Raw genomic sequence first — 16,832 nt, 5'->3', positions numbered from 1 at the left:
GAGGTTGCCTTAATTTGGACTCCCTGCTGTAGAAATCAACTGTGCTTTGGCAACTGTAGTTGCTGCTGGAGGTCAGGTAAGCAAATTGAGAAGAGAACTGATGAAGGATCCCTCAATTCCAATATTTTTAGCCATTGTTTTTCTGTCTGCAAAGGCATTGCATACACATACCCCTGTATGGCTGTAAGATAATGCTGTGAATTTGCAAACTCAGTTTTGTAGCTTGATGCTCACTATCCAAGTTGATATTGTCAAGTGGAAGCACTGTACATGCCTACACAAGTCAGTGATTTTTCAAGTCTTTAAATATATTAGGTAAGAAGATACCTGCTCTGTTGCTTCTGTAGTATAGAACCAGTGTAACTATTCTTCATGAATAGTGAAACAAATTGTCCCCTTACGTGAGCTTGCATTCAATTTTCTCCAAGTTAATAATAAAAAAAATTAATAAATAAGTTCCACCATCTAAAAATACAGCCAGTACACTTGAAGAAAGGTAAATAGGGAGGAAAAAAACCTCATCCAGCTTGGAATTGTTTCATAGAAATAATAGAGCAAACAGTCCTGCTTCAGTGAGAATCTAAGGGTGACAGCAGTCAGGGTAGTAAATGAATAGAATAGTGCTTTCTAGGAGCAAAAAGTAATGTGAACAGGAGTATAGACACAGTATCACATCTCATACCAAAAATAAGGTAATTAATTTCTCAACAAAGTAGTAATGCCCAGTCTAATGTGTGTGCTATAGGGAAGGCTGGTAATGGAAGAGGACTTTGAGAAAAAAACTATTAAAAATATGATAGGATGTAGACTGGACTAAATAATTAGAATAAACAGAATAAAATCAACAAGTTATCTAGAACTGCAGTGTACAAATGTCTGAATCAGTACATATAGTGTGACCCAAACAATTAAATAACAAATGCTATTTTTTATGTTTAATTATGTTTTTCTCTGATGTTTATTATAGCAAAAACTGGATAGCAAAGAAAATTCTGTAATTTCTGTATTACAGAATTGTGTTTGAAAGAAAAGTAGCAGTGAAGTGGTGGCTAGGAGGTATGAAACTAAATAAGTCCATTTTTAAGTACACGTTAACCACTCTGAAATAGCAAACAGTTCTTTTCAGTCATTTTACACAGGCAGGTAATTTCAGGTGGGGCATTGCCTTTATGTGCATCTGTTACATGAGTTGATAAATACTTACTTCCTTAGTATTTATTAGGCTTTTAGGAATGAAAAGTGCATGGAGGCTTTAAAAGATAAATATGCAGTGGATCTGAAACTGTTACTGTCACTGAGAGTTATTTTGTATCAGATTATGCACTAAAATCTGGAGGGCCTAGTGTAACTAAGCAGAAATGTTCAATTTAGGCTTATTCCTGAATATTTGATAGCTTCCTTTTGCCTTTGAATGATCATGCTATTTTTAAAAACACTTGTAAAAAGTGTTGTTGAACTATTGTATAAACTATTGTTACATACAAAACCCATGGTTAGCGAATGGTATTTCAGTTTTTACTTTGGAAAATAAGAGTCTGGGTCCAGAAGGGAATAAGGGTGGTGATTTCACAAAGTTACTGCTTGAAATCCTATTTTATACAGACTCCTCTGGCAAAGAACATTCTGAGTGGATCTGAAACTACCAGCACAGCAAAAATATGTTAAATACTATGCATTCCTGAATGTGACCTTACTTTTTGAACTGAAGTTTTGGTTTTTTATTTCCTCGGAAAACTGCTTAATGCCAAATTTATCTTCCCTTGCTCATGTAGAGCTGTACATAGCTGCCTTAGAAATTCCTTCTGTTCTCATGGGACTGCTTTAGGGAGTAGGCATGACTTAACTGTGAGAACTTTAGGAGATGCATGGTAGACTGAAATGCAAGCCTCACTTTTCAGTTTTTGAAAAGCTGCTCTACCACATAAATATTATGACTACCTCATAGTTAATCTCTTATATTTAGAGATTTATCTAATATTATATGATTTGAGGTTAGAATCTGTTGTGGTGTTTAAGTGCTGTTTCCAGTATTGACAAAAAGGAGTTGTTTGACTTTGTTTTGTTTTCTGTTTGTGTCTACTTTCTACTCAATTATTCAATTTTGTATAGTCTGCTCCTGTGTACTTACATATGTCAGCCTAAAACCTCAAAAAGCCTGTTCTCAATCAAGTAGGGAGATGACCAAAAGACTCTACTGGGGGTTTTAGTCATGCCCAGTCTTCTGGATCAGTGGTCTCCAGAGTGGGTTGTGTAAGGCAATCCACTGGGTTCTGAGTGGACTGTTAGCAAATAAATATTTTATCATTTTATCATTTTTGGCTCTCTATTTTCATGTATGTTTGATAATGCCCACAATACATATGAATGTATTCTATACGTGTGAATAATTTCTAAATCAATATACATGTATATCTGGGGGGGGTGTCCCCAAAAAAGGTTGTGAGAAAAGTGTTCCGCATGATCATTACTGCACTTTTGTGCCTTTCTTTTTTAGTTTGTTTTTTGGTTGGGAGAGAGAGAAGAGGTCAGTATGTTTTCCAGTATGAGAAGCAAAGAATTTATAAAAGTCCATGTACATAATGCTCAAATCTTTTTAACTGAAATGGAAATGTTTCATTGCTTAGTATTGTGGAAGATGTTTATTTGACTATAAAGTAGTTCTGCTTTTGGTGAGGTAGAAAATGTATGCCAAACTGTAGGACTCAGTTGGTTTCATTAATCTTCTGTCCCCTCAAAAATTGTACATCAGCCGCCTTAAAAAAAACTGCTGCCACATATATTTTCATTTTAAGTTTGTGATTACTTTGGCTATGCAATTACTTTGGTGCAGTATGATTGTGGTATCTGCATCTTGCTGTTCTGTTAGTGTTCTCACACCTGCCTTCTCCTGCTCAGGAAATGTGCCCTAGTCTATCTGCTAGGGAGCAGGGATGCTTAACAAGCCCATTTTTTGCACTCTTCTGCATACAGGCTTGAGTTCAAACCTCCTGAGTGCACCACACCTTATTCACTATGGGATCTAGTTCTTGATCTTCAAACTACTTTTTAGTGTTACAGTTATTTTTGAAAAAGTTTCAGCATGAGAGGACGTAATATATTTTCTGGGATGTTGAAAACATGAAATAGAAACTAGCTGTCAACATTTGAAAGGTATGAAAAAAGACTTGGTGTAATTAATTCTTTATTCATATTTTTGCAGATTCTGGTCCAAAATCAGAATTTTGTTTAAGGCGAACTCAAACAGATGATGCAACTTTAATCTAGTGTGACTTTCCTGCATGTATTTTCAAGTGCTCAAAGGGAATTCACATTTGATTATTTGCACCATAGTGCACTGCATAAAATATTCATGGAAGTGTCACTTTTCCATAGGTGGCACTCCAGGGCAAAGACAGGGACTTTGGACATTTTTAAAGTAATAAGTATGAAATGCAAGTTGAAAAAAACATATGCTGTTTGGTACTGGTGTCCTGCAGCAACTGACAAATCATTTTTAGACCAGCAAAAAATTATTATACCTGTATTGGTTTTGACAGGAGTTCAGAGTTTGGTAGCTAAGGTTACTGTAAGAAGTTTCTGCAAATCAGAAGAGTGTGAGCAATTAAAAAGAATGACATCTACTCTACACTCTAGTTGCTGGACTATTAATATTGGTGTCTGGTGACTTTACAGAAGTGATACACAGTCTAGTTGTGTGACATGATGTGAACCCTGTAAAAGTTACAAGTAGCTTCACTGGGCTTGGGAGACTCCTTTTTCTGACTTTCCAGTTTGAAGCTGATCTTCTGTAATCAACCAGTATCATTACAAACATGTTAATACTTTTAAACAAGTCCAGAGAAAAGTCCTGAATACTAACCCTAAACAGAATTGGATACTGGGAACAAAACTCAGAATGCTATTATGTGTTGAAGAATGTGTTTGTATCTTGAGTTTATGTACTTTACACCAAATTTCAGATTTGTTTTTTATGCACAATAATATGGACATTTTGATACATAGCTCTGTAAGATGTTCTGCAAACATGAGTAACTCATATATTTGCTGTGTTAGAAAGTAACTTTGTATAATAGCAATTTCCAAACAGAATTTTCATGGTTTTTATAGTACGGCACAGAATACAAAGTTTTGTGGATCTATTTTAAGTTTCACAGTTCAGAATTCCATTAATATCTAAAATAGAACTGCAGGATTTTTCATGGCAATTTCAAGGAGGGAAATTGAGCCTTATTTTGTAAAGCAACGTTTATTTTTACATGTTGATTCTCAAGTTTTCATTTTTCTGAATGCTTGGCCTTATTAATTTTGCTTTGATAGGTATCTTTGAGGTCCTCAAAGTGATGCACAAATTGCGGGTGGACCTTGATGCAGAAACATACACAGAGTATGTTTTTAAAAACTTCGCTGATACTGAAAGTGCCCATGCCCAGCTGAAGGTGAGTTTACATGTAAAGTTTGTAAAAATGACTATTATGTGACTTCTTATGTTTTCTGTTAGGGCTTTAGATCCCAGTAGTGCTCCAAACTTGAACCTGGTATGATGGAGCCTGTTCAGAATACTTAGAATATTTTTCAAACAGTTGTTGCACTGATGGTTTGTTTATCATGTCTTCCTCCTGCTTTACGTTTTCTTCTTCAGAGCTAACCAAAGTATTTTGCTCTGGACCTAGTAGCTTTTCGTTTCCTGAACTGGAAAAGCAAATGATGAATTGTGCCCTTTTTTTTGTACAGGGGACTGGAAGTACTACAACTGTTTCTGGTGAATAGTTTTTTTTACTCACTAAAGAACTGAGAATTGGAGACCAAATACAAGTGTCCCAGTCTTTCTGCATTTCCTGACTTTATCTCTTGCAGTTGATTTCAATACAAAAAAAATTTTGATCAGTAGCAACTCATTTAGCTGCCGTATAGACTTCTGTAGAGCGCCTTCTATGTTCTCAACAGCTACCTTTGGGAAGGAAGTGTTTAAAAATATGAAGTATCAGGAGGTCTTCTCTGTGTAAAGTTCCATGGTTGATTGCTTTTTCTCTAGGAAAATGGCTGCCTGTTTGAAAGTGTTGGGCTCTATGTAGCAGAACTAAGAAGTGAAGCACGTCAGGGGAGACTGGACAAAGTTCTTTCTATAAGTGAGTATTTTTTATGTTGCTTTTTACTGTGTACTTGGTGATAATGTGGATTGATTGTAGGCTGAGATTTACTTGTATTAATATGTGAGGTTTCAACATATGTGGGGAACTTGAGTAAAGTACTTATCATGTGAGGTCTTCTATGATGACTTGTCAGATTGAAACTACCAATTCTGAACCATAAATCATAGTTTAATTCTTCTTTGGTATTGAACCTTGCCATAAGATTTGTATAGAAGTTATTTGCAAATAACAGCTTTACTGTGATTGTGACAGGAATGTGACACTCTTGTAGTTAGCTTAAGCAAAGAGTTTGTTTTTCACAAGCCCTGTGAGGTGGTTGGTGCTGGGATTGCTTTTGTTTGCAGCATCAGTAACTGTAGAAAGCAAGGAATGATACAGCTCTGAAGTACTACAGAATTACTCATAAAAGAACCAGCTTTAAAGATCTGATGGTCACTGACATTAACCTGAGAGTGTTCTGCTGATCTCTTGGTCATGGAAGTTGTGTGATTGGTTAATTAGGCATTGAATTGTACCATGTTTAAGAGTTTTCTCCAAGACTGTTCTGATGCTCAGTGCTTGCAAATGTTAATTTGGGTCATTGACTGAATGTATGGGATGGGATAATTTGCTTGGTTAAGTAAGAATGTGATTCTCTTCAAAATTTAAATAAATTATTTTTATATTCCTGGTATACTTATATATTAATAAAATACCTAAACTTGGGCTACACCTGATACAGAAAAATCTCTTTGTAAACAGCAGTTTTATTTGTCCTAGGCTTAGGGAAAAGCTTAAGCAGTTGCTTGCTGTGGTTGTCACTAACTGCTTTGTTTAACAAATACAGAAATAAGTAGTGTATAATCCATAACTCTGGGAAGCTGTTTTGTTGCAGATGAGAAAATTGAGTAGTTACTAATCAGTGATTTGATTTGGGTATTGGAGAGTTATAAATTAGTGAATCCTCAAGATTCACCTTATGTTTTGCCAGTATTTTGTTTGGTTTTATTACAAAAAAAAAACAAAACAAAAACAACCCAAAAAAAAACCAAAAAGCATGAACCCAGCGATTGACCCATAACATTTAAGTACCTAAAAAGAAACTTCATTTTTTTTTTTTTTTCAAAGGAGGACTGTTTATTAACAACAATGAAATCTTTTCTGGAATGTGAAATAGTTCAGGGGATTTTTTTCTCCATGAAAATGTAGATCCCTCCTTTCACTCTGGTTAGCGGAAACAGGCTGGCTTTAATGTGTTGTAAGACACAAATACATGTATGCCTGGTATATGATAAATGTATATATCAAAAGTATGACACAGGCACATAGAGTAAGTTGAATTCTGTCTTATTGTCACAAAATTAGTATCACTTAATATATTATTTAGCCATTGTTTATGAGTTGAATTTAAATCTTGTAGTGATATTTCTGTTTACAAAGACCAGGGTTAATAATTCATGGAGACATATCAAATTTCTTTGAACTTGAGCTTTAAAGGAAGCTATTCCGTAAATAGTTTACCAAGCTGAAATGAATGCTAGTAAATCTAATTAGCACCTATGTGATGATAAGGCACAGATATTAAACAGCTGATTTTTTTTTTTCCTTTTTGACTTGTCTCCTTTTGCAGTATTACAAAGAGGGAAAAATAGATGCAGTATGGAAAATTGTTTGAGATTGTCTCATCAGTGTAGTCAGAGGAGGCAAAGGTTGGTTATTAATGCTGGCTGCTATCTAGGTGTATTGATTCAGCTTCTCATGCCTTATAATGTATAGATTTCTGCTACTGACAGGATGAAAACTCCGAAGCATCAGCTGAGGAATCTGGGCACATAAGGCAGTGTACATGAGAGCCGCTTTTTTCCCTTTATCATGCCGTTCCATTCCACTTCATTGTCAGCCCCTTGATTTTCTCAGACTTGTTTGTTGCTAAGGAAACCAGGTTGCCAATTGTCAGCAGCAGTTGAGCATACTAAGATGCTTTTCTGCTCGTTTTTTTATGAGCAAAAAGTTTAATATACTGCTGGAGGAGAATTTGTATTCAGAGTGTCTTGAAACCAACTTTACCTGATGTTTTCAAACAAAAAGAAATGTTCCAGCATTTAAAACTAGAGTTAGACTAAGGAAGTGCTCTTAGCATGTTCTTGTCTTTGACTTCCCAGGTTCCTTTAGAGCTGGTGTTTTTATTTTATCTTCTTTATGGTTATCTTCTACCATATTGCAGCCCTTGCTGAAAGGGCCCTATGCAGTCAGGGTTTTACAGCAGTTAATTCCATTGTGATGCTGAAGTGAGATGATGATAACTTCATACAGGACATAAATGCACCCACTACTGTATTTTTTTCTTTGCTGGTCTACGGTGCTGGAGTGAGAGACAGCAATTCTACAGGAAGAAGGTAGAATGTTATGGAATATTTAGTCAAGAAGTTATGTAAAGATGAGGACATGAAGCATAACTGTAAATTACCTCTCAGGGACATCTAATTTTAAGTGATTTTGCCATTTACTTTGTGTTCAAATATTGCTGTATATAACAACATACAGAACTTTATATTTATCTCTTTTTTTCCCCTTAGATTTAATTTAATTCAGTGGATAGCACTTTCCATGGAACTGCTTTTTGTTTTTTGTCAGGGAATTTATACTAGAAGAAGCAAACACTTAAAGTGTTATGCCATTGATTTTTGCTTGGATTTTTTAAATCTTATTTTTATAATCATTTTAAAAATAAAAGACAAAAATTAAACCTATTTTAAGGCAGGTGTTCAGTCTGAAACAATTAGCAAACCATTTGCCTTCAGTGGAACTTTTTTTGTTCCAACACAAATATATCAGGTTTTCTCGATTAGTATTGTTTGAGATTTGTTTTGCTTTTTGGAATTGGTCTTGTACTTTATTACAGCTAAAGATGCTTTATGCAATTAATAATTAGTATAAAAATCTGATTTATTAACTATTGACATTAAAGGCAATGTAGAGGGAAAACTTCTCACTCTCTGAATATTTGATTGCTTTTGAAATGGATCAGATTTAGAGCTGATAAAACCAGGACTGTTTCAAACACTTTGATATTTTAAATCTTGGTTTATAAATGTTTGTCAGCATTTAGCAAACTATCATAATAGCTTTTCAAGTGATGGTCTGTTGATGGTCTATATATGATCTGCTGAGTTGTTGCAGTTCAGGGATTTTTTGATAATGACTGGTGAGAAACATTTCTTTCATTTACAGTGTCTTCAGCAAATACACCTGCTATAGATTATCGTCTGTTTAGAAACAGCCTCATTTTGGGTTTTAAAAGGTAAGGTTGTTATATGAATACTTCATTTTTCCTGTGTAACAGGGTTCCCTCTCTTTTTTGTCTTGTTGAACACAAGTCTGTCCAGTCTTTTGTCCCCTGGTCCATATTTTCAAAGTAGCATTCTAAGTTTAGTAGGAGATACTGTTGCTCCGCCCTGCTTTCCTCATTTTCCTTGCCTCTGCTATATATGAGCATACACTTGAAACATTATATGTAGTAGATGAAAAAGAATGTCATTATTCTTTGTTCTGTCCTATGTACCAGTATATAAACTTAGGGTAGTAAACATTTGGGGGTTTATCTTTATTCACTTTTCTTTTATAAACAGCTATGCTACTGTAAAATTTCCCTAAAGATTGTCGCTATTAACCAGTAAAGTAATAGGGTGCTTGATGAAGATGAAATACCAGTAGGAGTCTGGCTTATTCTGCTACATCTGCTAACTTTCTGTGCCCTCTGGGTTAATATGGCTCCTGAACACTGACATGTAACACCTAGTTCTGAGCTACATTGCCAGGACTTTGTGTTCACAGTCGCATGGTCCCATTCTGCAAGGAAGGTTCCTTGTGTATTTGGAAGATTGTCTTAAGCTGATGCAAGTATATGTGAATTAGCAAGCACTTCTATCATGCACTGCTTGCCCCTGTCAAATGTTTAGGACTGGAAATGATAGGGTTTTTTCAGCATGCCTATGCTGCAGAGAACAAGGGAAGTCACCTAATATTACTCAGGGTTTGAAGGCTGATTTTCTTATTTCCTGGAATTTTGTAATGAGTGTGAATTAGAACTGTGTTTCAGTTGGATTTTAGTAAAATATAACAGATGAATGTGACCAAAATAATTTCCTAGTAAATTGCATGTTCTATCTAGCTGGGCCTGTTGTATCATGGGAAAAGGAGGAGAAAAAGCAAACCAGTGTTGAAGTTCGGTTTGTTAGCTAGGCCCTAGCTGGCCTTGGCATCCAAGGGATAAGTGAAATAATATTCTAGATCCAGTAGGAATACATTGCTATTCCTTTAATAGCCCCAGAATCATCTGTTGCAGATGTATTAATTAAAGTAACAGATCTTCTAAACACGTTTTTTCTCTAAGTATAGATAAATATCCAACTGAAGTAGGATTTTCACTAGAAAGCAAACCATGCCAATGTTTACCAAACGCAACCAACACTGGCCTGAAATATCCCTGCCACTGGGGAACTGTGCAGGTGTGCAGAATGTGATTTAAAGTATCTTTAAAATGTCATCATCTTGCTAGCAAACTAGTTGCTAAAAATTATAATCTGCAAAAGTGAAACAGTTACTCGCCTCACAGTGAGAACAATTCCTGCTGTTCTGATTACAACAGTTACTGGACATCTGAGCTAAAAGCTCAGAATTCTGATCTAAATTAAGGATAGGGGTGTATTGATGTAATTTTTTGGGGGGAATGAGGTGGTGGTGATTTTTTTCACTTTTTACTTCAGCTTTCCATGCCACTTTTATACACTTATGTCATAAGTTTTGTTTATCTGTTTTATATTACTCTTTTGTTTGCCTTTCTTGTTACCTGGTTTCAGACACTGTTTTCAAGGTCACCTATTCTCAGATTTTACCCTTAAATTATTTCTGAAAGCATACCCACTCATGTTGCCTTTTCTGCTTTAAACTTAATGGCTATAACAGCCTGAGCATGAAACTTGAGGGTATTATAGGAGAGAAGAAAGAATATTTGTAGGTTTTGTAAAGACCACAGCAAAATTTTATGACTAAATACAGGTCTTGAGTGTTCAAATGAACAAAGTTCAGGATTGGAGTACAGAAGTACAGGGTGGGGGTGCCAGGGACACATGAACAATGTATGTGGCAGACTAGTTTATGGATTTTTCTTGAAACTGCTCTTCTCTAGTAACTGCTTCAAAGTACTCCCTTCTATTTGCCTGATGTACCATTACTATTTCAAAGTCAAGTACTTTAGGAAATTGATGCATTTGATATCTGCGGTTCATTGTCATGCTGTCAGTGGTGGAGTGAGTTCACGCAACAAAGCTTAACTAACCTCAACGATGGCATTTTCCCTCTGTGTGGACCTGCATTTGACTCCTTTTCAAATACAAGTGGCAGTTGCACAGAAAGAACAAATGTTTCATAGGCTTGAACTTCCTAAATAAAATCCTAAATTTCTGTGAATACATTCAAGTTTTTGTGTGTCTGTTCAGACTGACATCTTATTTTCCTCTAATGAGAATTGCAGGAAGATAAAATTGTCGTAAGTTTTTGTTCTCTTACCCTTGCCCATGTTAATGCTGTTTTATAGTTGTCTAAAAGTTACAGTTCTTGGAAACTTAGAGCTTCTAATGAGAATTTTGAAGTTCTGTGAATTACAGGAAAATACCAGGTTTTTAATACTTGCGACAGCTGGCTTACATCAAAATGTCAGGGGTTTTATACTTTGGTGAACTGGTTGACATGATTTTTGGTTGTAACCTCATGATGTACAGAGAAGTGTTCTTCCTCAAGTTCTCTTTTAATCTGTGAGGGGAGAAACTCTGTTTTGTTTTCTATTTTTTAAAATATTATGTTTCTCTCACTATAATGACCATTATACCTTAAGAGATTTTATTACTTTCTTTTTTGCATAGAATAAATACATTAATAGCTGCCTGTAGTTATCTTGGTGTATAAAAAGTCTAATGCACAGGAGAGTTAGATTTTTTTTCCTAGCAAATTCCATGTATCAAGTGTTTTCTATATAAAGTGCAGCTTGAGTGAAGCTTATTTTCTTTAAATGCTAAATAGAGAAGCATAAAACAAAAAAATACAGTTAGGGTGTGTTAAAAAATTGAACTAAGACCAAAACTAAAACACTTTCTAGTCATAAGTGATCTATTTGGAATGTTGGATTATTTTAAGTTTTTTTTCTGCAGAAATTATGACCATATTGAGTATAGTAAAAGATTATTCTTATTATCCTAAAAGTATTCTGTACAAAATTTGTTTAAACAGTATGTGGCAATTATTGTATTTTAATTTCATCTAAATAAGATGTTAATGTTCTGTGTTGTTTTAAAGAAAGCTACAAAAGTAAAATAATTTTGTTGCTTTTGTTATCCTTTGCTGCCCTCTTCAGCTCAGATGATGTACATCTATGGAGCAAGGTAAGTGGAGATAAAACTGTAAATAAAATCAAGATTCTTTAAGCATTGCATGTTTATGATGCATTATTGTAAGTCTGAATTCTGACACTGAACATGATAGACCTGCTAATTTGAGCAAGACTTCTGTCAGTGGCAGATCAGAGAAGTGTATCAAACTGAGTTTTCAAATCAGACAGTTAAGTGGAATTGTGAAAAATCAAGTCTGGTGTTACCATGTCATTTAGCTTATTCTACTGCAATTTCTAGATCAATGTCGTTACTGCTGAGGTGCTCGTAGCTTCTGGACTTAAGTCTGCCATGATTGTGCCATCAGGCATCAATTCACTTCCCTGCCCTCCTTAAACTTTCTTCCTATCCTCACACTGGTGCTAACAAAATAGTAAGGCAGACTTAGTTCTTCAAAGTTTCTCTTATATGACTTAAAGCACCTAAGTCAAAGCCAGAGAAAAGCAATTACCTGGATGAACTCAAAGGGAAATTACTGATCATCTTGCCTGACCCTGTGTTAGGGCTACATTAGAAAGACACTGCAATATAACTTGGTTGTTGCATTTTTCACAGTATTAGAATAAGGCAGATAAGTGCTTTGGATATGGTTTCAGAATTTGGGAAGGGGTGTACTGTGCTTTTTATTGTTATTCTTCAGTACTGTAACTGCTGATTAATAAAAGTACATTTTAGATTTTGCAAAGAAATCTTGGAATGAAGTGGAAATTGAGATTTGAAAAGTCACTGATCAATGATTTGCATAAAATCAGTTCAGGATGTTTTTGCATTTTACTACCTTTTACTGCTATGTGAGAGGATATTTTTGTCTACTGCCCCTCTCCTTTCTTTTTTGCATTAAAAAAAAAAAAAAAACAGAGAGGAGGGAAAGAAAAAAGGGGATCTCTTATTGGTTCCATTATGAAAATAATTTTGAAGGACAGAGCTGAAGTGATGGTGTAATATCTAGTAATATCTAGAGTTAATTCTGTTCTTCATCACAATGGAAGAAAAATAAATGTTATTGTCTTCACTAAGTTTAGGAGTAAATACCTGCATTGAACTTCTAAAATAAGAAATGCTAACTTGGGAAATAAATAGACATCTAGAAACAGAAATAATATTACACATTTGTTTCTGTAATTCATTCCTTTTAGTATTCTGATATTTGACTCAAAAGAGCTGTTATGACTTCCTTGGATTTTAGTCCAGTGTGTATTGATTTGTCATAGGAAGATAAGGGGAAAAGGGCAGAAAGAAGCTGTAGTTTAACTGTGAACAGTGTCTATGGTGTTGTTAGAAAAGTAATAGATAAGATATTCAGTTATACATGTGGTTTTTTCTGTCTTTATTTATCCATTTTCATCGACAGTTGAAGGTGAGGGTTCCTTTTCTTTTGTCATTACTTAAAACACAGCACTTTGGCAGTGAAAATGCATCTCCTTCTGACTTCTCTGAGATTGCATTCTAGAATCATGGGAGATAAAACAAAAACTCTTGAAACATAATTTCCATTTTTAACTGAAGATTTAATTCATAAAAATTATTTAATTTCCTTAAGAAGAGTCAAATGATTTTTAAAGTCATGTTGTTTGGGTTAAAGTATTTGTAGGTAAGATGTGGGGGGCTTTTGGGTAAATGCTTCTTTTCTTTCAGAGGAAGTAAAATCTATATATTTCTTTGGTTTGCATGATGGATCAAACGAGTGCTGAATGTAATAAATTTTTATGAATGTATTTTTTGTCATTCAAAATTGCAATTATTTACAACTAACTGTATGAGTCACCTTAATTCTAGCAGAGCATTATAAATTTTGTTACTTTTTGGTTTTTTTTTTTTTTTTTTGTATTTGCTTCTTTCAAATATAAAAAAGAAGCAGCTTTTTAGGACAATTTCAGCCTTTTGGTAAATTGGAATATAATTGTACCATCTTCAGGCATGACACACTTTAAGCAGTGTCTTAGGATAGCTAACTTCCTGTAAAACGATATATAAACAGAATACTAGAGTGTTCCCTGTCTTAATGCTATACCTCAGAAAGCATTTCTGTTGCAATATTTTTTCAAGAAAACCCTATTATTTACAAAAAACCCCACCTTTGTGTTTCTTAGGGAATGACTATGATGTGGTAAAGAATAATACTTTAACAGAGAGATGCTTTATTATTTTGAGAATTCAATTTCAGATACTATTTGTCCTTGCTTGCTTCTGCCATGTACGATTATTCTGTCTCACCAGATAACAGAACTGTTGTACAAGGATGAACGTTATTGCCTGACGCCTCCAGGACCAACTGGTAGAGTTTCAATTTCTATGATTGTAACTTATCCACAAATCCGTTCTTCTGTGTAATGATGGGTTTGAGGGATTACAACAGTAAACACTGATTGCTTCTTTTTGAAAGTGAAATTTGAAAACATGTTGGGTAAAATCCTGATTCAAATAATCAGAGCATATTCTGTGAGATCGACGAGATGTTTTTTTTTTAGAATTATAAACAAATCTTACTGATAATGATTTATTTTTCTAAATTTATAGATCAAAATGGAGGAGGAATACAGTATCAGTGCTTAAATATTTTTTTAAAAAAAGCAGTTTTTCAACCTACTTTTACATTTAGTAGTAAAGGTACTGATTTTGTGAGGCAAAATGGTACTTAATATCCCAAATCTTCTACCTTCAAATAAGTATACCTTTTTTGTTTAATGTGTTTTCTTAAAAAAGGTTTGGGTTTTCCCCCCTCCTTTCAGAACTAGAGAGGCAAGGAGATATGGGGACAGCTAACCTTTGAGAAGGCAGTACTTGATACTCTTCCTGTTCTGGGAAGAGCTACAGGACCCCACATATTTTTGCACTGCATAGATAAGAAACTTAGCATAATTTGATGAAATCTGTTCATCTTAATTTTCATTGGCTAATAGGCGGTTTCTTCTTCAGTGTTACTTGCTCAAATGGTTAAAATATTTTTGTATGCTTTTATATTAATATTACGATACTTAATGTAGCTTGGTAATGGAATATAATGGGTAAAATGTACAGAATAAATATGCAAAGTGTTAGAAATCTGTTTTTTCTTTTGAGCAATGACAAAATATTTGTGGCAACTATTTGGGGTAGCAGGCAGGAAAGGGGGGGAAGGCCTTGGGCAGTACCACTTCTGTCATACGGTAGTGGAAAAAAATAGATTGAAGTAAGATTCTGTACTGAAAAGCTGTCACTAGGTCTGAAAATAATTAATATTCCTTTCACTCACCAGTTAGATATGTGCTCCCAAACCACATAATCTCTATGCCTCAGTGATCATTGTTGCCATTTCAGAGCCTCTCATCAGGGTGACATCTCACACCAAAATGATTTCTTATAAATTAATCTTGATAACATGACAGTCTCAGTAATTTTAGTGGAATGCTTTCTCTTGTTTTTTTCCACAGAAGCTGTTGGCTATTTTCTTTATCACTTGATTGACAGCATGAGTGACTCAGAGGTACAGGCCAAGGAGGAGCGTTTGAGACAATACTTCCATCAGCTGAAGAAGATGGTACCATTTCATTTTTTGCTACATAATGCCTGTCCTGCCTGACATGTATCTATTAGGTTTGAAATTGCTGCTTTTAAGTACAACCAGACCACTTCTCAATGACATGCAAGAGCTGGAGACTTGAATTACGTCTGAGATAATTTCTGTTAGACGAATTTCAGTTTGGTTCTGTTTTAAAACTCATATAATTTTTTTCCCCACCTCTTGGTACAGAATATAGTTATCCCTACAAGCCACTACAGCGGCATTTGCAGACTGCTGGACTCCTCTCAAGTTCCTGAATTAATTAAGGTCTGTGGTTCTATAGCAATTACTTTGAATCTAAAAAAAAAATCTCTGAATATATTCTCCTTTGCAAAATAAATATCTTCATGCAGTGATTATTTGTAAGCCTTTTAACCTTTCCATGATTTTTCACTGTTGTAGCTGGTTTAATTTCTAATGTGAAAGGGATACATCTAATAAGTGCTGTTTCAAGTCAGTGTAATAATGCTGCAGAACATAGCTTTTTTTACCATTGCTATTATATAATTACCTTGAACCTTTTGAGTATGATATGCTAACTTAGAGGTTGATCTTTGGGGGAGATCAGTGATATTTTTTTCTTACTGAATTTCAGGATGTAAGGTTACTGTGTCATAAAAAACCCCTGTCTACAGACAACATTCCAGAAGTAAGTAAATTCTCAGTTCTTACTGTAATAATACTGTTTGGATATGGGGTTTAGATGAAGTGTAATCACTAGCTTTCAGGTCATGGAAGTATATTAATGTTATTTAAATCTACCATTTGAAGTTCAGAGGTTACTTTCCAGAGTAGGAGTAAAGGCTATCCAGATTTTCATATAGACCTGATACTTGACCTTGGAGTTGGCTGAGGTCTCATGCCTCAGTTTCCCTGCCTGGTATATATTTTTTTGAAAGTTCTAGTTAGTTAACAGTAGTGGTGTGAGGCTTAATTCATGCTTGTAAATTACAGTGATCCACTTGAGTGGCAGGAAACATATAAATCCATACTGCTTCTAATGGTTGAGTGTCAAGTCTTTACATTTCTGATCTGAGCAAAGTGGAGATGGAAAAAGAAACAGGCTACTACTTCCGTGAACACAAAGAACTGAGTGTGAGAGAAATAGTAACATTGACCTTTGTGGATATGTGACTTAATATTGGGAGTTTTTTTAACTGTATTCTGACTCAAGTCTTCAATTAGTATGTACTATTTAAACAGATAAAAGCACCTTAAATAATTAAAAAAAATCTTTGAGTATGAAAGAAGAGGATTATTTTGTCTGTCTTTTATTAAAGTGATCCGACAAGTTGTTCAGGGAAGGGTGTTTTCACAATTGACATTCTTTCTGTTACCTCCATTTAGAGTGCTAAATCTGACGTGTCTGCTTTGGAGAAGAAACTAGAACAGCGAAAAGCTGAAAACCAGCCTATTACAGATGTCTTGAAACAACTCATACTTGCTCTTTGTGAAGAAGAGGTATCTTAAGCAATGCAGAGATAATTGGAAACATAGCTATATTTTTAAAGGGACATAAATGACTGTGTTATGGAAAGACACCGTTAAGCAAAGACAAGTGCAGTGCTTCAGGTTTCATGGTTTGATGCTTATAAATCAAACATAAGTGCAAAAAGCAATTAAATCAAAAGGTTAACTAATTTCAGCAACACCTTGAATGGCATGTTTTGGGGTTGCTGAAGTTTGTTTACAATAATCTGCAAAGTGAATGATAGTAAC

The 16,832-nt window shown here is 34.7% G+C and overlaps 1 protein-coding gene across 1 annotated transcript in view; it reads left to right on the top strand.

The window, feature by feature from the left end:
* The window catches only part of LRPPRC (leucine rich pentatricopeptide repeat containing), an 85,675-nt gene that overhangs the window by 19,045 nt on the left and 49,798 nt on the right, over positions 1–16,832 (top strand). The window contains exons 12-20 of the mRNA XM_053973208.1: positions 4,318–4,436; positions 5,033–5,126; positions 8,361–8,430; positions 11,539–11,566; positions 13,790–13,847; positions 14,983–15,089; positions 15,303–15,380; positions 15,709–15,762; positions 16,461–16,574. Coding sequence (XP_053829183.1) covers positions 4,318–4,436; positions 5,033–5,126; positions 8,361–8,430; positions 11,539–11,566; positions 13,790–13,847; positions 14,983–15,089; positions 15,303–15,380; positions 15,709–15,762; positions 16,461–16,574 — 722 coding nt within the window. The remainder of the gene's footprint in view (positions 1–4,317; positions 4,437–5,032; positions 5,127–8,360; positions 8,431–11,538; positions 11,567–13,789; positions 13,848–14,982; positions 15,090–15,302; positions 15,381–15,708; positions 15,763–16,460; positions 16,575–16,832) is intronic.

This window comes from Vidua macroura, chromosome 3 (genome assembly GCF_024509145.1).
Source record: "Vidua macroura isolate BioBank_ID:100142 chromosome 3, ASM2450914v1, whole genome shotgun sequence".
Classification (NCBI taxonomy): domain Eukaryota; kingdom Metazoa; phylum Chordata; class Aves; order Passeriformes; family Viduidae; genus Vidua; species Vidua macroura.
The sequence above is the reverse complement of the archived record's forward strand: the minus strand, read 5'-3'. Positions and strand labels throughout refer to the sequence as shown.